The 24,185-nt window shown below is 45.1% G+C and overlaps 1 protein-coding gene across 4 annotated transcripts in view; it reads right to left on the reverse strand.

The window, feature by feature from the left end:
- The window catches only part of IQSEC2 (IQ motif and Sec7 domain ArfGEF 2), a 440,728-nt gene that overhangs the window by 343,905 nt on the left and 72,638 nt on the right, over nt 1-24,185 (reverse strand). For 3 of the 4 annotated variants that reach the window (XM_073600381.1, XM_073600379.1, XM_073600385.1), the window contains exon 2: nt 22,703-22,753. The exons of the other annotated variant lie outside the window; for it this stretch is intronic. In XM_073600381.1, coding sequence (XP_073456482.1) covers nt 22,703-22,753 — 51 coding nt within the window. The remainder of the gene's footprint in view (nt 1-22,702; nt 22,754-24,185) is intronic. 4 annotated transcript variants of the gene reach the window in all.

The raw sequence follows: 24,185 nt of genomic DNA on the forward strand, positions 1-24,185 counted from the left end.
TTAAAAAGAAAAGGAGAGGAGAGAACCAATAACAGCTAAAAATCATTAGAATTTCAGTATTCATGGGGACGGTTCACTATTTGAGAGCTCCGATGATTGATAACCTCCTACACGATCAATGCTGAACTTGCAGCGAATATGCTGACGCCTTCACTGGATACAAAAGAACAGGAAACTTTTCATTTGCTGAAAAGAAAACCTTAAAGGAGGTTCACAGCAAGCACAAACAAGAAAGGCGGTCCTGAGCCAAACCGGCCTGCAAGCTTCTATAATAACATAGTATGACCATTTGGTAAGCCTTTCCATTAAATGGCACCTATTATTAAATTCACAATTCAGATGAATCAATAGGGCTCGTGTCAGCACTCAAGTCAAGCCAAGTTATTATTTTGTGTAAAAACAAAAAAAAAAAAAAAAAAACACAAAAACAAAAAATGCGGCCTGGGCACATCTGGAGGGTTGCCGAGCAAGGCAAAGCAGCTGCGGTGGTGGCCAGGCACAGGAACATCTGGGAGGGATGCCATGTTTGACATAGCACTGGGCTGCTAATCGGCCATCCTTAGGCTGGGTACACACATACATTTTTTTTTCTGTTCAACCCAGTGGGCTAAACCGATTAAAAAAACAAAAAAAAAAAAAAAACGACAGATCACTGTATGAACACAAGGAATGTGTTTGCCTCCACTATCCTACTATGTGTGTTCTAACAGGGGGACAGCCCCCCCCCCGCAAGAATACACTGATCAGCACTGGCTACCATTGGTGGCCAGTACTGATTAGCCGCTGGATTTCAAGCATGCACATTTAACAGAAGCTGTTTGCGAGACCAGCTGCTGTCAGACAGGCAGCTGTACACATGTAGTCAAATGATAAATGTCAGCCAGTTGCTGCTGAACCAGCTGATATTTGCATTGTGTACACCCAGCTTTATTGTTGATGTATGTAAAGTGTGGCCCAAGACAATTCCCAGTCTTCTAATGTGGCCCAGGAAGGTCAAGAGGTTGGACACCCCTGGTTAATGTTTGCAGAGATACATTACCATCAGTGTAGATGTGAGCCAGAAAATTGTTACTCCTTTGTTGGCCTTTCAATATTGGCCCAGGACAGTGGGTGGCACGAACTTGCAACAGGTTGCCACTTCTAGTGAAATTGCTACCTGGCCTGTGCCCCTAACCTATTTACATTGCTTTGTGAGCATGCTGCTCAAAGAGCGGAAAGGGTCTACAATCTATCCTGATGGAGTTGCTGTCAATCATGCAGCGTTTTTCAGAAGGCGTAGATAGCAGGGCCGGAGTTCCGGGAGGTGTTTATAGCAGGGAAGGGTGATTCTGGAGACAAAAAGCAAGGGCAGAGCATTTGGGGAGGCATGAAGAGCAGGGCAGGGCAGGGCAATTAGGAAAGGCTGGGAGAGCAGGACAGAGCATTTTGGAAGACGTGGAGAGCAGCAATGAGTTGGTCGACATTCACAAAATAGATTTACAGGCGGATGCTGCGTTGTCATGGCTACCTGTTGTCCTACAGTGGAGAAAGCATGGAGGGCCAACAGAATCACAACTTTAACAGAAGGGGGTGAGTGAGACTCCTTTCACACTGCCAGCGGGCCGCGTCAGTAGTAAAGCCCTGCTTGTTTTAGCCGCGCTTTTCAGCCGCTAGAGGGGAGCTTTTAACCCCCGCTAGCGGCTGAAGAAAGGGTTAAATGCGTCTGAAGGGGGAGGGGCGGTGTATACACAACTCCTAAACTTCTCCAAAAGATGCTGCTTGCAGGACTTTTTCTAACATCCTGCAAGCGCACCGCTCCAGTGTGAAAGCACTCGGGCTTTCACACTGGGGCTGCAGGGGAGGCGCTTTACAGGCGCTGTTTTTAGCCCTTTAGTCCCTGAAAAACGCCTCCAATGTGAAAGGGGTCTAAGTGTTCTCACCAAAAAGGAAGCTACTTTTGCCATGAGTTTATCTGCCAGGATCAACTGGTAACAGTTTGTAGGTTGTGGCAGAAAAAGTAAAATTAGACAGTTAAAGAGAATGGGAAAACAAACCTTTTAAATTACTCTTTAAGTTGACATACACCTTTACCCCTTTACCATAGTCAGAGACCAGGGACACCTGGCAGAGGAGATGGTCAGAGACCGGGGGACATGGCAGAGGAGATGGTCAGAGACCGGGGGACGTGGCAGAGGAGATGGTCAGAGACCGGGGGGAACGTGGTGGTGAAGATGATCAGAGACCCAGGAACACGACAGAGAAGATGGTCAGAGACCGGGGGGGAACGTGGCGGAGGAGATGGTCAGAGACCGGGGGGAACGTGGCGGAGGAGATGGTCAGAGACCGGGGGGAACGTGGCGGAGGAGATGGTCAGAGACCGGGGGGAACGTGGCGGAGGAGATGGTCAGAGGCCGGGGGGAACGTGGCGGAGGAGATGGTCAGAGGCCGGGGGGAACGTGGCGGAGGAGATGGTCAGAGGCCGGGGGGAACGTGGCGGAGGAGATGGTCAGAGACCGGGGGGGAACGCGGCGGAGGAGATGGTCAGAGACCGGGGGGGAACGCGGCGGAGGAGATGGTCAGAGACCGGGGGGAACGCGGCGGAGGAGATGGTCAGAGACCGGGGGGAACGCGGCGGAGGAGATGGTCAGAGACCGGGGGGAACGCGGCGGAGGAGATGGTCAGAGACCGGGGGGAACGCGGCGGAGGAGATGGTCAGAGACCGGGGGGAACGCGGCGGAGGAGATGGTCAGAGACCGGGGGGAACGCGGCGGAGGAGATGGTCAGAGACCGGGGGGAACGCGGCGGAGGAGATGGTCAGAGACCGGGGGAACGCGGCGGAGGAGATGGTCAGAGACGGGGGGAACGCGGCGGAGGAGATGGTCAGAGACTGGGGAGAACACGGCGGAGGAGATGGTCAGAGACCGGGAGGGAACGTGGCGGAAGAGATGGTCAGAGACCCGAGAACGTGGTGGTGAAGATGATCAGAGACCCAGGAACACGACAGAGAAGATGACCAGAGACCCAGGAACACGACAGAGAAGATGACCAGAGACCGGGGAACGTGGCGGAAGACGATCAGAAACCTGGCAACGTGGCAGAGGAGATGATCAGAGACCCAGGGACATTAATTCTTAGAAAATGTGTTTCCTACAGGCCCCTTAAAAATACTCTAGCGACATTTAATACTAAGCTAACGAGATACAGTACATAATAATAGGAGATTTAAAAAAAAAAAAAATTATAAAAGGGAGTAGGCAGCACAAAAAAAGTGTGAAAGAAAGCATACCATGTAGTTAGAGCCAAGTATCCATAAGCTGGACATCAGGGAATAGGACCTCTGTCTGGCTTTTACTGATCTGTGTCCCTGTTGGAGGGGAGGGAGTTCACCTTCCTTCCATTGGAGAACATGAGGACAGAAAGTGAAGGGGAAATTACCCTGGTAAGGATGCAGGATATAAACTCAACAAAATTTTTGATCCCCCCCCCACTCTACCAGAAATATTTTTTCTATTGCAGTTGAAGAGATTTTCCCATTCCCCACTGATGTGGTCACTGGACAGGAAGTATTGAAAAACTTTCAAAAAGGGACAAATACAACAATAAAATCTAAGATTCCAATTCAGTAACCTTTTGAATTCCAAAAAAATGCTATGCAGTGACTAAAAACCAGACCTTTTTATTGAAAGAAGAGATCATCTTGGTTTCCAGGGATTGCAACACAATTTGGTTTTTGCATAGCAATATGAAATAAAACCACATGAATCACATTAGTCATAAAGATGCAATTGTATCCATAACAAATATTAAAAAAAAAAAAAAAAAAAAAAAAAAAGGAGGTGGGGATCTAGAACATTATAATGGTTCAGTTAAAAGAAGGTTAATGAAAGGAGGACAAGTGTAGACCATAAAACGTCATTTTTTCCTTGCAGATGACTCACGGGGCCTATTTTGCTGTTTTTAGCCTCGATGTGATCAGCATGTACTTTGACAACACAACTGGAGTCATCAAACAGATGCATCATCTATGTTGTGTCGTTACCGAGGACAAAGCAGATGTAATGTGAATCAGACGATCTGAGATGAATTGGATTTTACACTCCTATGAAAATCTTTGTAAGCACACTAGATAATGTGTCAACAAAAGAAGTAAAAAAGATCTAATCTATATAAAATTTAACCTGCTAGAATAAAGACACAAATTCCCGTTCCTGAGTTGTTCTTATAGATGCATGCTCCAGGGCTGTACTTCTTATCCTTCTTGGACTGCTCCATGTGACATTGAGCACTGACCTGGGGACCAGGTGTCCCCCGATATGAATATGGCTGGTTTCAAATAAGTAGTGAAGGACAGCCCTTCACTTCCAGAAAACAGATCAGCAATGACAACTTCCATGTTTTTGTCCCAATAAGTTCTCTGTAAGGCAGATCTGTAGCCAACACAGTAAAGTTATATTTAGGCCTCATGCACATTGGGTATTTGCCCAGCTCTTCTACACGCCTTTGCTTTTGTCAGGAGAAAACCAGCAAAGACGAGTTTTGCAAACGCATCAAGCGTTTGGGCGTTCATGCATTTCATTGGGCAGAATATGAATTTATTCTGGCCACTGAAACGAATGAACGCTCAAGCGCTAAACTCTTGAAAAGTGAGGTTTTCTTTTTCTGCCTGTAAATGTGACTGTGGATACACATATAGGTTAACATGTAGGGGAGTGTAGAGGCAGGGTGGGGGAGTCAAACCCCCCTAAAAGTGGCCTTTTTGATGTCCAATGTGCATTAGGCCTCGAAGTAGCTTATTTATGCTGTGAAATGTGTTTATTATTGGTTACACCAGTGGTCATCAACCCTGTCCTCAGGGCCCACTAACAGGCCAGGTTTTATGTATTACCTTGGGGAGATGCAGACTAGAATACTGCAATCACTGAGCAGCAAATGATATCACCTGTGATGTATTCCAGTTATCTTGCAAACCTGGCCTGTTAGTGGGCCCTGAGGACAGGAGTTGATGACCACTGGGTTACACGGATTTGTACTTAAAATCACATGTAGCTTCCTTCATTGACAGCCTCTGAAGGGCAACAGAGAAATATTTGTCTAATGCAGTGGTTCTCAACTCCAGTCCTCAGGACCCACTAACAGGCCAGATTTTAAGTATTACCTTGGGGAGATGCAGACTAGAATACTGCAATTACTAAGCAGCAAATGATATCACCTGTCATGTATTTCAGTTATCTTGCAAACCTGGCCTGTTAGTGGGTCCCGAGGACAGGACTTGAGAACCACTGGTCTAATGCATGTCAAAGCTTCAGAGTTCAGATCCTTCAACATGGAGGGCGTCTGTTCTGATCAGCAGGTGATCTCCCTTTTGTAATCCCATGTCCTTTCAGCTTTTCCTGACGGAGCTCAACAGACTCATTTAATGTCTATAAGCAGGAGGAGGATGTAATGGGACATGCGTCTGTTTACATCTTTTTACCTCAGATCCATCCAAGGACCCGAAAAATGAAGCAAACCTTTTCCATTTTTTTCAGACCTAGATGGACTCTGAGGTAAACTAGATGTAAACAGATGCACTTCCTGTTATAGGTGCCTACTCACAGACCAACATCAAGTTTTCGTTCAGATCCACCTAAAAAACTGACAGGAAGATCTGATTGGAACGCTCGTCTGAGAGGACCCTAAGGAGAATGTAGCCTCCATCTCTGATTACATACAGTATATGTGGTATGTAGTGGGTGTTTTGTTACATGACCCTCCCTAATTTCCCAGTGTCTGTAATTAAACATTGTAACCAGCTTAACAGAAGCCAATTCACTAACCAAGAATTAAAGAGGTTGTAAAGGAAAAAGGTTTTTTATCTTAATGCACGCTCTGCAATAATGTAAAAACAATACAATAGCAGCCCCAGCCCATCTTAAACACTTACCCAAGTCCTGTATCGACTTCAGTTCTTCTCTCTCCTCTATCACAGACTTGGCTGAGAGCAGTGGGAGCCATTGGCTCCTGCTGCTGTCAGTCAAATCCTGTGAGGAAGGAGTCAGGGTGGGGTTAAGCCACGCCAGAGAGCGCAGTCTCGCTTCTACGCCCCCCCCCCCCCCCACAGAAGAGGAGGAGCGGGCAGCGCAAACTGAGGACTTCAGAAGAGGAGGTTGGAGGCTGCTCTGAGCAAAACTATTGCACAGAGCAGGTGAGCTCATATTTGTTATTTTAATAATAATTAAAAAAAAAACCCAACCTCTTTAAAACCAGTAAAATAGATATCTTCAACATAAAACTTAAATAAAAACAAATAATCCCACCCGCGTTGCATGGCATTTTCTAGACAGCTAGAGTTCAACCCTGTTACACGACTTTTCACTACAGGTAAGCCTATAATGAGGCTTACCTGTAGGTACCGTGAATATCTCCTAAACTTGCACAGTTTACGAGATATTCACTGTATCCACATGTGCCGGTGTCATCGGCACACGCGCACTGAAGAAACAGCCCGCTCATGCTTTTTCTTCAGTAGCCGTTCCGTGACCGGCGGCTCCCTGCGTTACGTCATTGAGGCTCCAGCCAATCACAGCGCCGAAGCCCGCGAACCCGGAAATAACTCAGGGAGACACCGGTCACAGCGGTGTGCAGAGACCGCTGCAACAGCTTCAATCTAAAGTAAGTATTTCATAATGAGATAGTATGCGATTTTTACAGTTTACAACCACTTTAAATGCCCCCTTTTACTTACCTTAAGCCATGGTCACATATCACACCATCCCTGAGCCTTTTCCTTCTTGCTTGCGGTCCTTTGGCTCTCCACATCACTTTCTGCATTACATGGACATATTGGATGGCCTGCAGTGAGGTCATCTCGAGAGGAAAGATTACCGATACTGTCACAGGGGGAAGGTAGGGGCCTGGTGGTCTCAAGGCGCCATCGCAGTGCTGCATTAATGATCACCAACACCAGAACTGCCGACAGCAAAGGATCTGGACAGAGGGCAACTATTGCTGGCTTCACAACTTAAAGCAGAGTTCCACCCAAAAATGGAAATTCCGCTTTAAGTGCTGGTGACCCCCTGACATGCCACATTTAGCATGTCCTTTTTTGGGGGGGAGCGGGTACACCGTTTTTAGAGGCACCCAGCTCCCACTTCCTCCCCTGGTGCCGGAAGGAAGTTAACCTCTCCCCCCTCCCTCCCTGCAGTCTTCTGGAACACGTCACAGGTCCCAGAAGATTGCCCGGCCAACCACAGCGTGGCTCGCGCATGCGCAGTGCGCACCTGACTGTGAATGCAAGAAGATAAAAAGCCTTCTGTGTGCAGCAGCCCCCTCAGGCCCTTTAATACTTACCTGGGCCCCCTCTCGCCCTCCTCATTGGCTGAGAAAGCAGGGAAGCGCCATTGGCTCCTGATGCTGTCAAAGTCAGTGAGCCAATGAGGAGAGAGAGGGAGCAGGGCGGCTTAGGCCACGGCTCTGTGTTTGAATAGACACAGGTAGCTGCGGCTCGGTTGCCCCCACAGCAAGCTGCTTGCTGTGGGGGCACTGAACAGGAGGGAGGGGCCAGAAGCCCCCCAAGATGAACCCGGGGACCCGAGAAGAGGATCTGGGCTGCTCTGTGCAAAACCACTGCACACAGCAGGCAAGTATAACATGTTTGTTACTTTTAACAAAAAAAAAAAACCCCAAAAAGGAGTATCACTTTAAAATGAATAACATCGATTACAAAAGGCATCTGAAAGTGGGTGGGACATATTAGGCTGAATGGCAAAGTACCAAGCCATTGACTCCGATTTAAAGCATCTGTACAAGATAAAGGAAAACCTGCAAACACGGTCTGCTGGGGGTAATTTGAGGACAGGGTTGAGAACCACTGCGATAGATGACTGGGTGGAAGCAGCTCTCGTGAGATGTTCCTGGTCAGGACCTTCCAAAAGTGGTCAGTAAGAGGAAAAGCAGTAAACCGGTGACAGGATCATGGTTAGCCAAGGCTCACTGATGCATCTGTCAGGCTGGCCCGTGTAGTCCGGTCCAATAGAAGAGCTACTGTAGATCAAATTGCTTAAAAAGTGAATGCTGGTTCCAATAGGAGGGTGCCAGTATGTACAGTGGGGTTGTTTTAACTGTGCACTTTGAAAGTGCAGTTGCTCCAGAGCAAAAGTAAATGAGAAGCTTTGCCGATTTCCATCATCCAATCATATGCAAGCAAAAAAAGCTGTTTTCCTAAATGTTCCTAGCACGTGATTAGGTATTCCTTGCAAAGTGAAGCTTCACCTAAATTTCTAAGCTCTGGGGAAACTGCAATTGCAAATTGTACCGTCTATTTCCTTTTAGTAAATCAACCCCAATTCATCATTGTTTGTTGCATATAGGGCTGTGTAGACACAGACCAGTCAGGGTGCCCATGCTGATAGTATCCACAGACAAAAGAGCCTACAATGGGTACACGAGTATCAAAACTGGACCACGGAGCAATGGAGGAAGGTCTGATGAATACGAGTTGGAGCTGCTGATTGACCTGCAAATTTTCCAGATCTCAATCCAATCAAGCACCTGTGGAATGTTCTGGAAAAAAAAGTCCGATCCATGCATACCCCAACCTTGCAACTTAGAGGACTTTAAGCCCCGTTCACATCTGGAGATTTGGGATCGCAGGCAGAATCGTGGGAATTCTAAATCACACTAATATAGTGGCAAAAAGCGTTTGGGTGCCATTCATTTTTAGTGGTACTTCAAACATGGTGTGGTTTTGCCATGATTGTCATGCGGAAATCACAGCAAACTGCATTGCATGAAGCTCGTCACCCAAAAAAGGAACAGGAGCTTCTTTTGGGTGATGCGTGACAATTGCAGCAAAAACCACACTGCATTTGAGGTGGCATTAAAAATGAATGGCACCCAAAAACGCAACACACAACACCCAGATAAAAAAAAAAAAAAAAGTACAATCTTTGTTTTCTTCTGCCTATTAGTAGCAGTAATTTTTTTTCATGATTAGTACAAAAAACTTTTGCCATATAAAGGAGCGTGGGGAGGCGGGTACCTCAAAATAATCCACCCTCTGTGTCAAATATGCTAAATACACCACTGCACTACATGCCTCATTTTAGAGTTAGGTTTTTAAAAGCACAGATTTCATGTTTAGGAGGCACAGTTTACAATAAATACATACAGCCCATAATACAATTCTTGTGATAATTAAGCTGTTTCTAATACTTTTGGGGGGAGAGGGTTACAAGGTGGACTTGACTGGCTGGATCTTTGCAGGGGACTATGGGAAAACTGTAAGGGCAGATGCACCTACAATTAGACTCCATTCACACAGGGTCAACTTTGGATCCGACTTCAAGTCGCCCCTAGTCACCTCAAGTCGCGCCACATGAAAAAATCAATGTAAGTGAATAGATCCGTCTTAATGCACACTACTGCAGTCGCTCCGACTTCAGAAAAGGTTCCTGTACTACTTCAATCCAACTTCTAGGCGACATGTACCCATTGATTTCAATGGAAGTCGCCTCCAAGTCGGATCCCCATTCATAGTGAGGCAACTTTACAGGAAAAAGAAAAGAATTTACCCAGGAAGAGTGACCGCGATATGCCAGCACCGTGCTGGCTCATTCATCGGGAAAGGAAAAATGTGTTTTTTCCTTTCCCAATGAGCGACAAGCAATACTGACATGTGTTGATGAATCATAAGGGGGAACTCCACGCCAAATTTTAAATAAAAAACCAGCATGGGTTCCCCTCCAAGAGCATAGCAGGCCCTTAGGTCTGGTATGGATTTTAAGGGGAACCCCCTATGTCAAAAAAAAAAACAGCGTAGGGGGTCCCACCAAAATCCATACCAGACCCTTATCCGAGCACACAGCCCGGCCGGTCAGGAAAGGGGGTGGGGACGAGCAAGCGCCCCCTCCTGAACCGTACCAGGTCGCATGCCCTCAACATGGGGGGGTGGGTGCTTTGGGGAAGGGGGGGCGCCCTGCGGCCCCCCCCCACCCCAAAGCACCTTGTCCCCATGTTGATGAGGACAGGGGCCTCTTCCCGGCAACCCTGGCCGTTAGTTGCCGGGGTCTGCGGGCGGGGGGCTTATCGGAATCCGGGAGCCCCCCTTTAATAAGGGGGCCCCCAGATCCCGGCCCCCCGCCCTATGTGAATGAGTATGGGGTACATCGTACCCCTACCCATTCACCTGGGGGAAAAAAAGTGTCAATAAAAAAAAACAAACACACTACACAGGTTTTTAAAGTAATTTATTAGGCAACTCCGGGGTCTTCTTCCGACTTCGGGGGTCTCTTCCGACGTCTCCGCTCTCTCCGGCCTCTTCTCCTGCTCTCTGGTTCTTCTGCTCTCTTGCCGCTCTTTTGCTAGCAGTGGCCCGGTCTTCTCCGTCGTCTTCTTCCCTCTTCTCTTCTTCCAATGTTGACACAACGCTCTCTCCCGCTGTAATGGCGTGTATGCGGTGCGCAATGACTTATATAGGCATGGGGCGTGGTCATGGGCGTGGTTATATAGGCCGGGGCATGATGGGACTTGACGTCATAAGGGGCGGGGTCACTGGGTGACATCACCCGGTGACCCCGCCCCATGCCTATATAAGTCGTTGCGCACCGCGTACACAGCATTACAGCGGGCGAGAGTGTGGTGTCAACATTGGAAGAAGAGAAGAGGGAAGAAGACGACGGAGAAGCCGCTGCTAGCACAAGAGCAGCAAAAGAGCAGAAGATAGTGGAGGAGCCCGGCAGAAGAACCGGAGAGCGGGAGAAGAACCGGACACCAGGAGAAGAAGCTGGAGAGAGCAGAGAAGTCGGAAGAGACCCCCGGAGCTGCCTAATAAAATTACTTTAAAAACCTGTGTAGTGTGTTTTTTTATTGACATTTTTTTCCCCCAGGTGAATGGGTAGGGGTACAATGTACCCCATACTCATTCACATAGGGTGGGGGGCTGGGATCTGGGGGCCCCCTTATTAAAGGGGGCTCCCGGATTCCGATAAGCCCCCAGCCCGCAGACCCCGACAACCAACGGCTAGGGTTGTCGGGAAGAGGCCCTTGTCCTCATCAACATGGGGACAAGGTGCTTTGGGGTGAGGGGGCCGCAGGGCGCCCCCTTCCCCAAAGCACCCCCCCATGTTGAGGGCATGCGGCCTGGTACAGTTCAGGAGGGGGGCGCTCGCTCGTCCCCACCCCCTTTCCTGACCGGCCAGGCTGCATGCTCAGATAAGGGTCTGGTTTGGATTTTGGGGGGGACCCCATGCCATTTTTTCAGCGTAGGTGGCTCTCCTTAGCATCCATACCAGACCTAAGAGCCTGGTATGTTCAGCTCCCTGTCCTGAAGGCAACTTCAAGTCGTATTGTAGGTCGCGCTGAAGTCGCCCCAAGTCACGCTGTGATTCATACTCAAGTCGTGTCCAAGTTGCCTCCCAAAGTCGCGCTGGAAGTCGTGTTGCCCCTGTGTGAATGTGCACTTATGTGCTGCAGCACATTCTTTTCTTTTAGTGTGAGGCCTTAGATCTACTTTAATCTTGGATGCCCCGAGTTCACCACATTATAGGCAACAGCTAGGCTGCAAGGAAAAAAACATTTTAGTATATCCTAGAACACATTAACCACACAGGGAATAAGAGGATATAAAAATGTGACCTTTGCTGGCATCCACATGATTGGTTTTCTGAGGAACATTGGTCTTTTGCATTGCAAATATTTTTAAAGGAGCAGAAAGATGGTTAAATCTGTATTCAGAACAATAAACATTTCTTTGTACACAAAAGGTATAACCACACATACCTGCATCTTATTATTTTAAGTCCTCCCAGCAGTTGGAGGCAAGCGACAGCATCTTTGCAAAAGGGCTCTCCAATCCACTGATAACTACCTTGCCAGTACTCCCCTGCCAGGTCTCCCCTTGCCACAGCTGGTGCTAAAATCCCTGGTGTTGTATGGTGTTGCTAGGGTACACCATGACATCACTCCCTCTGTCATGTGACAGTGCTTAGGGGTAGCAATTGGCTGGTGGACCCAAACACTCACACTGGAGAAAGTCACATGTTCTCCAGAACCAAAAGCACCATCTATGCCAAATGTGTTAGAGTGAGTGGCAGGAGAGTACTGGCATGGCTACTATCAGCCTTTTTTCAAAGACTGACGCTTTTACCGAAGTGGGTAAAATGACCACATCTCTTTAAAAAAATATATTAAAACCACCATTAGGCCTTGTTCACATACAGCGTACAAAAGCACACACCTATGGAAGGTTGTATTTACGCGCATGGGAAGACACAGGTGTTCCATGCATGGAGAGATAAAAACAAGCAGCGCCACTCTAAGTGCAGCATAGGGTAAAAGGGATCACGTTTAATAAAAGATACACTCGCAGGATAAAAGAGGCCTTAGAAAGGAGCATGCAGGCTCCGAATGGATGCCATCTTGGGTGTTCCATGCTTCCCTGTTCAGGCAGTCCCAATGAAGTCAATTGAGATGCCACACAGACACTTTGCCCAATCTGACAGACAGCCCTGAATGCACCCACACCCGAACTGAGGTCAAATTTGGGCAACTGTCCATACAGCCGCTGCGTCCCAAATGACTTCAATGGGACTGCATGCACTGAACACCAGTGCCTCCCCGTGTGGGTGAACACAGCCCACTACACGCTTTTGTACGTCGCAGGTGAGCAAGACCTTGTAGTTTCTATAGGCAGACCTAGTCAGATGTCTAAATATAACTGACAGATAATTTTAGGCTCAATTTGTGAAGCTGGGGAGAGCTTGTAATAAGCAATATTAGTTGACACCTTTAAAAAGTATGTAAGCCCAGACGCTAAAATCTCGCTGTAATTTCAAAAGTAATTTTCAACATTTTTTACATCTCCCGCTTTCATTAAAATAATCTCGAAGGTCCTTGTCCAGTCACTTCCTGTTATAAGGGGGACAACACTCTGTCCTCGTCTCCCAATTGTGTTCCTGCATTGTTACCTTGACACATGGGCTTCTATTGGAGATTGCGAGTGGTTATTTCAACACATTACGCAGGCACAGTCTACTGTTGTATGCAGCTGGAACGCATATAGACAGGAAGTGGCTGGAAAAAGTTTGCAGATTAGCAGCACTGAGATGTAACAATGGATGAAAAAAAATATATAAAAACTGTATATGATGCACCGTGCTTCAGCAAACAAACATCTATCAGTTTTGACTCATTCATGTGTATGCACTGCGGTAACGCACATACCAATGGGTGGTGCACAGCAGCGCCATTCATTTTGAGTGACAAAAGGGGGGGGTTTTCCGGCGCTCCGCAACATGTGATGTCTAAGGTAAATAGTACAATGGTAGCTATAATAGCACATTAAAATAAGGCAGGTAAATTCTAGAATGAGGAGGCAGCCATCCTCAGAGGGTGTCCATTACCTCTGTTGATAATCAATGTTGAAAAAAGGAGGGGTGTGGAGGCGCCAACTGTGGTAGCTTGTTTATGCAAAAATAAAAGTTAGTGTAACAATTACACTTACTGGTTCGCAGGGTGGAGGTGTTTCTTTGAGATGGAAAAGTGTCCTGGGATGTGCTGTTATCTTGTTTCCGGCTCAGATTTCATTCCTTCAGGCGTCTGGGTGTGGAGTCTGTACACAGGCTGAACTGCTGCATCCAGTGCATGGAAAGCTCCACGCTGACCACTCTGGAGTGCAGAAGAGGAAATGACGTCACTGATGCACGGCAAACGTCCAGGCTGGTGTTGGGGATAATGCAGGGATAGTACAGGCTACGCGCTCGGGGCTCACAGCTCCTTCTACTGGCCTTTTTGCTCCCTGGAGGAGAGCAGCTTGAATATATAGTGGAGGCAATTAGGTTAATTAGGTTAATTAGGTTAAGGTGTATGGGCTGGAGGTCTGTGGCTGTGGAACCACAACAGCCAGCAGACCAAAAATCTTCCAAAAAGCACAAAAAAGTTTAAAGTAAAGTATGAAGAATTAAAAATATGATGAATTGGGGGTAATTTTAATAAATATAAGGATAATAATAGTAAGTGGAATTAGAGTTAAAACATTTATTTAGAAGATGAAAAAAATGTGGAAAAAAAAAAAAAAAAACGAAATAGAAACAAATATAAACTAAAAAATAAAAAATAAAATGAAAAATAATAAAAATGGGAAAAAAACAATGAAATAAATAAATAAATAAATAAATAAATAAATAAATAAAAATAAATATAAAAAAAATTAAATAAAAATAAATGTAAAATTAAAATAAAAAATAGGATTAAAAGCACTGGGACACACATTATGAGGATGAGCTCAGGGGGACATGAGGGAAGGGGGAGGCGGGGGGAAGGGGGGTGAAGTTGTTATATAGAACAATGGAGTTGCTATCTGGGTCCATGAGGGGACAGCGGTCCCTCAGGTGACTGGATGATATGACAGCAAAGGACCATGGGGGTATTTTTATGTTGTAAGAAACTTCTACATGGTTTCTATAGTGATGGGTAAGGTGTACATATACATACATACATAATACATACAATAATAGGAAAGTGAAGAATGAATGTATGATTGGAGAGGGGAAGGGGGGGGAATGTAAACTACAACAAAGAATGTGTTTCTAATTCTTCATTGAGTCCCCCTGGCGAGAGAGTACCCAATGAGTATATCCAGTAGGCCTCCTGCTGACACAGGCGTTTAAAACGTTCCGCAGCAGGAAGACCTCTGGGCATGGCCTCGATGACCCAGACTCTGAGGCCCATGGTAGATTTTTGGTGTTCCTTCAAAAAATGAAGAGGGACACTGTGTTTGTCCCAGCCCTTTTCTATGAAACGCCTGTGTTCGCCAAAACGTTGGCGTAGGGGGCGTATGGTCCTGCCCACATAAAAGAGACCACATGGGCAGGTCAGGCAGTACACCACGTATTCACTGGAGCAATTATAAAAGTCTTTTATGGTGTATGTTTTGTCTTTAACAGTGAAGTTTTTTTGTCCATTATCTATGGAAGAGACCTCACTCTTGAGCAAAGGTCTCACCTTTGCACCTACCATCCGCCCAAACCCATTCATGTTATTCAAAGACCTTAATAAATTTATACGAGACTTGACAGTGAAAAGATTCTACAATATCCAATCCTCTCTGAAACCCCCACCCTCGCAAGAACCCATTGAAACCATTAACCATGATGTCCTCCCAATAGATACAGACACAGATTCCTCCCTCATCTTGGACCCAGATGAACTCCATACAGAATATCCCTTTGCAGATATGGAATTGTACACTCAACACTACCAAACATCCCCTCCCATTCAACATACAAAATTCAAACCCAAGTCCATCTTCAACCCAGTACATAAAAAAGGCCCCTATCTACAGACATTCTATCAAGTCATGTATACCGACCTTGTCCAAATGTGTAAATCGGCTCCCAAGAAAAGAGCTAATCTCTCTAAAGCAGAACAGAAGGCCCTGGATGAGTTAACCAACAACCATAATATCATCATAAAGGCAGCAGACAAGGGAGGTGGCATTGTAATACAGAACAGTTCAGACTACATGGCGGAATCAGTCAGACTATTATCCGACACCAACACTTATTCCAAACTCACTCATGATCCCTTACCAGAATTCACCCAGAAAGCCACAAAATTAGCCCACAGAGCTCTAGAAGATGGTATTATTTCCAAAGCTGAACTGTCATTTCTCATCAAAGGTTTTCGTAAAACTCCCTATTTTTACCATTTACCAAAAATCCATAAAGACCAGTCCAACCCACCAGGCCGTCCCATAGTAGCTGCTATGGAGAGCATCACCAGCGGGTTTTCTATGTACATAGACCATTTCCTTAAACCCCTTGCGCAACACCTCCCATCTTATATTAGAGATAGTACCCACCTATTGGAGATGCTTTCCTTCTACACCTGGGAACCCACCTACCAGTGGGTATCCTTGGACGTTACATCTCTATACACTTCCATCCCCCACGCAGTAGGCCTCAGAGCAGTAGAATATTTTCTCTCTGAGGACCCCCTCATCAATCCCAGACAAGCACAGTACATCCTGGAGGCTACACAATTCTGTCTAGAACACAACTACTTTGAGTTTGACCACACCTTCTATCTACAAACTCAAGGCACTGCCATGGGTGCCAATTTTGCCCCAAGCTACGCCAACCTGACTATGGGCTACTGGGAACTACAATACATCTCACATAACAACCCTTTTGCCGCCCATATCATATATTATGGGCGCTACATCGATGATATTATTCTGATCTGGGAGGGCACATCAGAGAGTATAGAGTCCTTTGTCAAGCATTGCAACTGCAACTCCCTAGGGCTATCCTTCACCCATGTCATAGACGCTGAAAAACTAATTTTCTTGGACTTAGAACTTTTTCATAGTGAATCTGAAATACATGCTACAAACTTTGTCAAACCCACCGCTGGAAATTCCTATATTCACTACCAGAGCTGTCACCATCCAACATGGATCAACAACATACCGAAGAGCCAATTCCATAGAATTCGGCGGAATTGCACCAAGGACGAAGATTACCACATACAGGGTAAACTCCTTTCCAATAAATTTCAAGACAAAGGATACCCACCACATCTGGTACAAAAGGCCTTCCTCCAACAGGCAAAGAAACCTCCACCCAAACCCAAAACTTCAGATAATCCACAACCAACACGTTTCACTACCCAGTTTCATGATTGTCACAAGAAGATGGAGAACATCTTGGCCAAACATTGGTGCATCTTGCTTGGAGACCCCTTTCTAGGTACTTCCCTCACCCAACTACCCAAGGTTTCATATCGTAGAGCAAAAAATATTAAAAGTAGGATAGCACCCAGTAAAATCCGTAAAGTCCCACTCACTCCAGCCTCACACATCCCCCTAATTCCATTAGTGGGAATGTACCAATGCCGGAAAAAATTATGCCTAACGTGCAAATTTGTTGACCATGGACAAAAAAACTTCACTGTTAAAGACAAAACATACACCATAAAAGACTTTTATAATTGCTCCAGTGAATACGTGGTGTACTGCCTGACCTGCCCATGTGGTCTCTTTTATGTGGGCAGGACCATACGCCCCCTACGCCAACGTTTTGGCGAACACAGGCGTTTCATAGAAAAGGGCTGGGACAAACACAGTGTCCCTCTTCATTTTTTGAAGGAACACCAAAAATCTACCATGGGCCTCAGAGTCTGGGTCATCGAGGCCATGCCCAGAGGTCTTCCTGCTGCGGAACGTTTTAAACGCCTGTGTCAGCAGGAGGCCTACTGGATATACTCATTGGGTACTCTCTCGCCAGGGGGACTCAATGAAGAATTAGAAACACATTCTTTGTTGTAGTTTACATTCCCCCCCCTTCCCCTCTCCAATCATACATTCATTCTTCACTTTCCTATTATTGTATGTATTATGTATGTATGTATATGTACACCTTACCCATCACTATAGAAACCATGTAGAAGTTTCTTACAACATAAAAATACCCCCATGGTCCTTTGCTGTCATATCATCCAGTCACCTGAGGGACCGCTGTCCCCTCATGGACCCAGATAGCAACTCCATTGTTCTATATAACAACTTCACCCCCCTTCCCCCCGCCTCCCCCTTCCCTCATGTCCCCCTGAGCTCATCCTCATAATGTGTGTCCCAGTGCTTTTAATCCTATTTTTTATTTTAATTTTACATTTATTTTTATTTAATTTTTTTTATATTTATTTTTATTTATTTATTTATTTATTTATTTATTTATTTCATTGTTTTTTTCCCATTTTTATTATTTTTCATTTTATTTTTTATTTTTTAGTTTATATTTGTTTCTATTTCGTTTTTTTTTTTTTCCACATTTTTTTCATCTTCTAAATAAATGTTTTAACTCTAATTCCACTTACTATTATTATCCTTATATTTATTAAAATTACCCCCAATTCATCATATTTTTAATTCTTCATACTTTACTTTAAACTTTTTTGTGCTTTTTGGAAGATTTTTGGTCTGCTGGCTGTTGTGGTTCCACAGCCACAGACCTCCAGCCCATACACCTTAACCTAATTAACCTAATTAACCTAATTGCCTCCACTATATATTCAAGCTGCTCTCCTCCAGGGAGCAAAAAGGCCAGTAGAAGGAGCTGTGAGCCCCGAGCGCGTAGCCTGTACTATCCCTGCATTATCCCCAACACCAGCCTGGACGTTTGCCGTGCATCAGTGACGTCATTTCCTCTTCTGCACTCCAGAGTGGTCAGCGTGGAGCTTTCCATGCACTGGATGCAGCAGTTCAGCCTGTGTACAGACTCCACACCCAGACGCCTGAAGGAATGAAATCTGAGCCGGAAACAAGATAACAGCACATCCCAGGACACTTTTCCATCTCAAAGAAACACCTCCACCCTGCGAACCAGTAAGTGTAATTGTTACACTAACTTTTATTTTTGCATAAACAAGCTACCACAGTTGGCGCCTCCACACCCCTCCTTCATTCATTTTGAGTGAACCACAATACATATACCATATCTGTTTTTGACTGCACTATGGCCAGTTGGCAGTCTTTTAAAAAATGAATACCTTACCGCGATGCACAGTAATCAGTGTGTGGTGCACCACATTGCATTGGTAAAGTGTATGGGGCCTAAGGGTTTAGATCATTGGGCCTCAACAGGGCCGCCAATACCAGGCCTGGGCCCCATCTGGTCAACAGGAAGTTGAAAGCAGCCAGTCCTCATTTAGGCTCCTTTCCCCAAAGTAAATGCCACACGTGCATCTAAACCACTGGCTGTGCCTCCATTGGTGGCTGCTCCAAATTGTTTTTTTATGCTGTGGCTGTAGGGAGCCCCGCTCTGTCCTGGGTCGGGGCGTCATCTGTCAGACTCTCACTGGCCCAAAATGGCAGCTTGCAAAATGTCAGTAAGCCACCAGGACTAACACAGATGAGCTCCCCAGCCAGGGATGGGAGCACTGTTGCCCCAAATGATGGGGGAGTGCCCCAACTTTCCTGAGCTCTGTCACCCACCCCAATTGCCCTTAGCTGCTGGTAATATAAACTGCCTAAGGTCCCCTCATCTCAACTGATCTGGTTTTTTTAGTACAGTTGAGTTTTTTCACCCTCATCAATGTGTAGTGTCTGATAGTCTTGTAGGATCAGCTTCCATGGCTGGGGGTCCCCATCTGATTAGGTGCAGTTACAATAGAAGCAGCTGTATTACATCCTGATATTTGATGCTGTTAAGATATTGCAGTCAGTTCCCCCCATATATCTAGATATGTGATGGGGTCAACCCCTTCCTGGTTAGCTGGGCAGAATTCACTTTCTGTGTCCCCCTGATTGCTTAAGCAGGTCTCTGAATGCATTGGGGTCATCTCCTGTCCTCCCCCTGATTGGCTGCCAAGGTGTCTGAATATATTTGAAGGAGGGGGGGGGGGTAGGCTTTAATTCGGGTCCCATGATTTCTAATGGTGGCCCTAGGCCTAAATGTTAAGGTATTTTATGCCTGCCCTTCTTCCAAGTTTATGGATTGTGGCAATCATGGGCACTTTCTGAACTTTTTCCACCCAGGGTTATTCTTCTGCAACAAAACTGGGCTTCCAACATTACCGGGTATTTTTTTTTTTTGCCCTTTAATGTTATCTGGTGTTGCCTCTTATTACAAGGAAAGAAGTCTGGCAGAAAACATGATGATCTCCTATACGCCTACTTGTCAATATCTGCACACTTCTCAAAATATACCCAGCTTCAAGCACGGAGACATGCAAACATCCCTTATCTGAAAATAACTGCAAAAGCTGCCCTTATGCATAAAAAAAATTCTTCAAAAATGTTCATTCTGCCCATTTACCAGAATCCGCAATGATCTCTGTGCAAGGACAAAAACAGGGAGATACGAAAAAGGACACTCATGCTCCAATTTCATTATGACGTCAGCATGAATTCACTGAGAAAATGGTATTGCAGAGCTTAAGATGAATACAGATGAAGTCTATTTTAGACAACCACCACGGAATCATATCTATGTATAAAAGGCCTGCGAGAAGCATGATATTGGAAGAAAATGAACATTTAACGAGAGAAGGGGGGTGATGGGACTAATGGCATTTTCCAAAATCCAATTTTTCGATAAGCCAACATTTTATGTAGTATACTACTGCCATACAATATAAGCATGGGCAACGCCTGAGTTTATTAAGGTGGAAGTCAAGGCAATTACATATTTACATTCATTTTTTATTATTGCTCTATACAGTGTATTTTTTATATATATCCAAACCTAAGGGGGACATTTAGAAATGGAGATAAAATCACTATCTGCTATATACCATTACTATATTAGATTCATAAAATACAAGCTAAATGCTGTTAAACTTAGGAGTTATACAGTCGCATAGTTTGGGGTCATGGGGTTGAACAGAAACCAGTCCATCCAGTTCAACCTGTGTGTTTATGGCACTACTAATTTCTATACCCCTGTACATTGTGTTCAGGAACACATACTTTTTTTGAATTAATCTACAATCCCTGCTAACACCACCAACCGTGAAAGGGAGTTCCACATCCTTACGGCATTAGCAGTGAAGAACCCCTTATGCAGTTTAACACTGATCCACTTGTCAGCCAACGTCACTGTGTAACCTCATGTCTTCTTTAGAGACTTCAGGTTAAATAGTTTCCCCTCAATGCTAGAGTCACCAAGGCTCCATTCACACTTTCACATAGCGGGAACAAGCGTTTACGTTGCCAATTTTTTTGAGCAATTTGCACATGATATTGCATGTCGTATATGGCCAGCCCATTCACTTGAATGAGCTGCCCTACATGGGTCAGGTGCCCCGAACAGAAGCTGCTGCTCCATCTCGGGCAACAAGCTTCACGCAATTTTGAAAGCCTCTTTTCAAGGAAGAATACGTTTATTGGTTAAAGATGTTCCTCAATGTCCCCCCCCCGCCCCCCCCCCCCAACAACCAGTTAGCTTTGTTGCCATTTTCTGGACTCTCTCCAGTTCAAGGATACCCTGCCTGAGGATTGGCAACCAAAACTGGATGGCATACTCAATATGTGGCCAAACCAAGGTTTTAGAAAGTGGTAGAATTAGTGTTTTATCTCCTGCTTATTGCAGCAAAGAGAACCCTAGGTTGAGAAGATTAACCAGTCAGCAGTCCAGCAACCAAGCTCTACACCAAACTTTGCCTTATCCTATGGTGGCCCCACAATAAAATGGCAGCAATTCTATGTCTTCCAGTGTCACTGCAAATTTGTACTGAAAAGATATACTGAAAGTGGAAACCCCCCTGCATCATATCTGCTGATTGGTTTACAAAGTACATCTCCTATGTGTGTAGGACTTATTACATTTGACCAACTGGAGCCTCTGCAACAATCCAGCTTCCTAGGTCCCATCTTCTGATATAGGAAGCAGGACAGTACAATTATGTAACCTGATATTAGGAAATTTTGGGGTCCATTCACACCGCATATTGTGGATTGAGCGCACGTAAATGTGGGCTGATATGCATTCACATGCTGCATTGCCTTTCAAAATGTTCAGCAATACTATTTTACTTTTTTTTTTTTTTTTTTTTTTAACTTCACAGAGCTTTATTTGTAAAGGAAACATCACCCGACTGTTTTGGCTTGGTCATTTATGCACATTGCGGTGCGCTTACACGTGTTGCGCCAAAAAAAGTAGAGCATGTTCTACTTTTTTCAGTGCAGGGCAATGTACAGAGGTGAATTGCTCCTATTGAAATACAATGATATTACAACGCTTATGCGCTGGCTTGCCTTGATCAAACACATGCCAGCACATTTGGTGTGACGAGACCCTTATGGTACTTGTGCAATTTATTTTTTAATGAGTTAGTGAGTCAGTTATTATTACATACTGGGAGTTTCTTTACTAATGTGTGTCATTGTTCTGGTGCCTTGACTTCCACTTTAAAGAACTTCAAGTCCTAACAAACTGGCAGTTGCACATAAAGGAAACTTTTGATGCAGGAAAAATAAATTGGAGTTTGCCTTTACTAACCACTCTTGAAAATGCTGGTTGCCTGCCTGCCAGGCTGATCCTCTGGTTCAGTACTTTAAAAGTATCTGAAGCAGATAAAAAAATGTAGTTAAAGCAGAAGTAAACCCATCCATAAGACAGTTTAATTTCCAGCACATGCTGGAAATGTAACACTGTTGTGCTCTCAACCAAACTGTCAAACCATCCAATGGCTGGTGTCTAAATTGATCACATGTGCAGCATCATGGCAGTTGTAGATTAAACTGAGGCAAAGATGGCAGCTTCCTTGGCTGAAAAAGATAGGGGGGTTTACTTACACTTTAAGGGCTTTTCTCGAAAACGGAGGTCATCAGCTCAGGAAGCATTGGCCATAGCGCAGGATAGGTCCATTTAACATGCAGGCAACTAGCATTTTCAGAGGAAGTCAGCAATGGCAGCTCCTTTTTTCTCTTTGGGAAGGTTTACTTTAACCTGTCCACAATACCAGCTTGAATCCTGAATGCAAATAGGAGCTCAATATGGAACTGGCCGATTACGCTGTACTGTTTTGATCAACAGATATCGAGCTCTGACGGTGGAGCTGTAAGTCAGCACTTGCATTTAAAGTGCCTCGGGCTCAGAGGCTTAGTACACGTCAGATATGATTACACGCGTTATTGTCAGGATACAGGTGCTTCTGTTATTTTAAACATATCCACCCCATGATATTGTCAACTTAAAGCTGATGGCAAACAAAGCTGAAATACAGACAACATGAACGGTCTTACCTGCCAAAAGATTGGGAACTCTGTTCAGGATGTCTTGTGGTCCAGGCACTCCTGCCAGAGAGCAGAGCTAGGTCAGTGACCACTTTTTTTTTTTTTTTCACTGCAGTTAAGCAATACAGCTTGGTCACCGACAAACCCCCAGCCTGCCAACTGGACAATGAAGGAGCATCAGCATAAAAATTAATCACAATCTGCTTTCTCCTCCCGTCCTTAAGCTTCCAGTGTTGAACTGACAACATAGTGGAATGCAGAATAATCTAACTCTCCTGTCTGCCACTACGTCTTTCCACCTACCACCCATTGAAAAAAAAAATGGTTTATGAGGAGATGACTGGATTAAACAGTAGACCAGGGGTCTCAAACTGGCAGCCCTCTAGCTATTGCGAAACTACAAGTCCCATCATTCCCCTGCCTGTGGGAGTCATGCCTGTAACTGTCAGCCTTGCAATGCCTCATGTGACTTGTAGTTTTGCAACAGCTGGAGGGTCCCCAGTTTGAGACCCCTGCAGTAGACCTTCAAAACGGCCTAGAGTCCTGCTTTAAGATTGAACTATAAAAGCATTGTCAGTGAGCACATAATTTATCACTTTCATATTTTTATCATATCAAATGTAGAGGTTTGTAGAGTAGGCAGAGCAAATTAGCTACTACAATGACTGCCCAACTGCTCGAGATACCAGCCACAATCACTGTGCATCATTACTGAACAACAAGCTGAACTTTCCCATGTTATGAGAAAATACGTGTGACCCCCTGAACATATATAATTACAAATTATACAGAGAAAAAAAAGGTTATTTATATCATCATATGAACATACAATTTACAATAATCTCCTTTGAATGTACATTAGTAAAACAAAAAGGAAAAAAAAATATATAAATCTGTTCCATGAAGGGTAAAGCAACAAGTATGCTTTAAAGAACAACAACTGAATAATATATTCTAGTCCATAGACTCATGTAGAAATACCTGAACACTGAAATGCTAATGACTGAGTAGCAAGTTGTTTTTGTCTCCCATTTCAGCCCAACAGCTCCTACCCTGTCGGAAGCCCGATTTGTGGGCACTCCTATTCATGCTGACAATTCCCTGCATGTGTCCCATTGGGAAACAAGTGCTGACAATGCCCTTTCTACTGCATTCCTAATGTGAAGCTCAGACCAGAATCACTTGCTTCCGCCCCCCTTTGCTTTAAAACACCCCCATACCTCTGTGCTGTGATAGCGCTGGTCTCTAGAAAGAGCCTGGTACCAAGGCAAGTGATGTCAATCAGCTCTCATCATACGTCTCTATCAGAGCGGCGTGATCGGACAGCAGTGGTGGGAGATGAGGGGCATAACGTTGCCCATGCTAGCCCTGTATCTACAGCAGATAAAAAAGGGACAGAGTGGTACATGCATTTTGCCCCCCCCTGGGATGAAAACAATATATAAAACAGGGAGACTTCTTTCAAACTGGTTCACTTCATCTTTGCAGAGAA

The sequence above is a fragment of the Aquarana catesbeiana genome, linkage group LG09 (assembly GCF_042186555.1).
Source record: "Aquarana catesbeiana isolate 2022-GZ linkage group LG09, ASM4218655v1, whole genome shotgun sequence".
In the NCBI taxonomy this organism is placed as follows: Eukaryota; Metazoa; Chordata; class Amphibia; order Anura; family Ranidae; genus Aquarana; species Aquarana catesbeiana.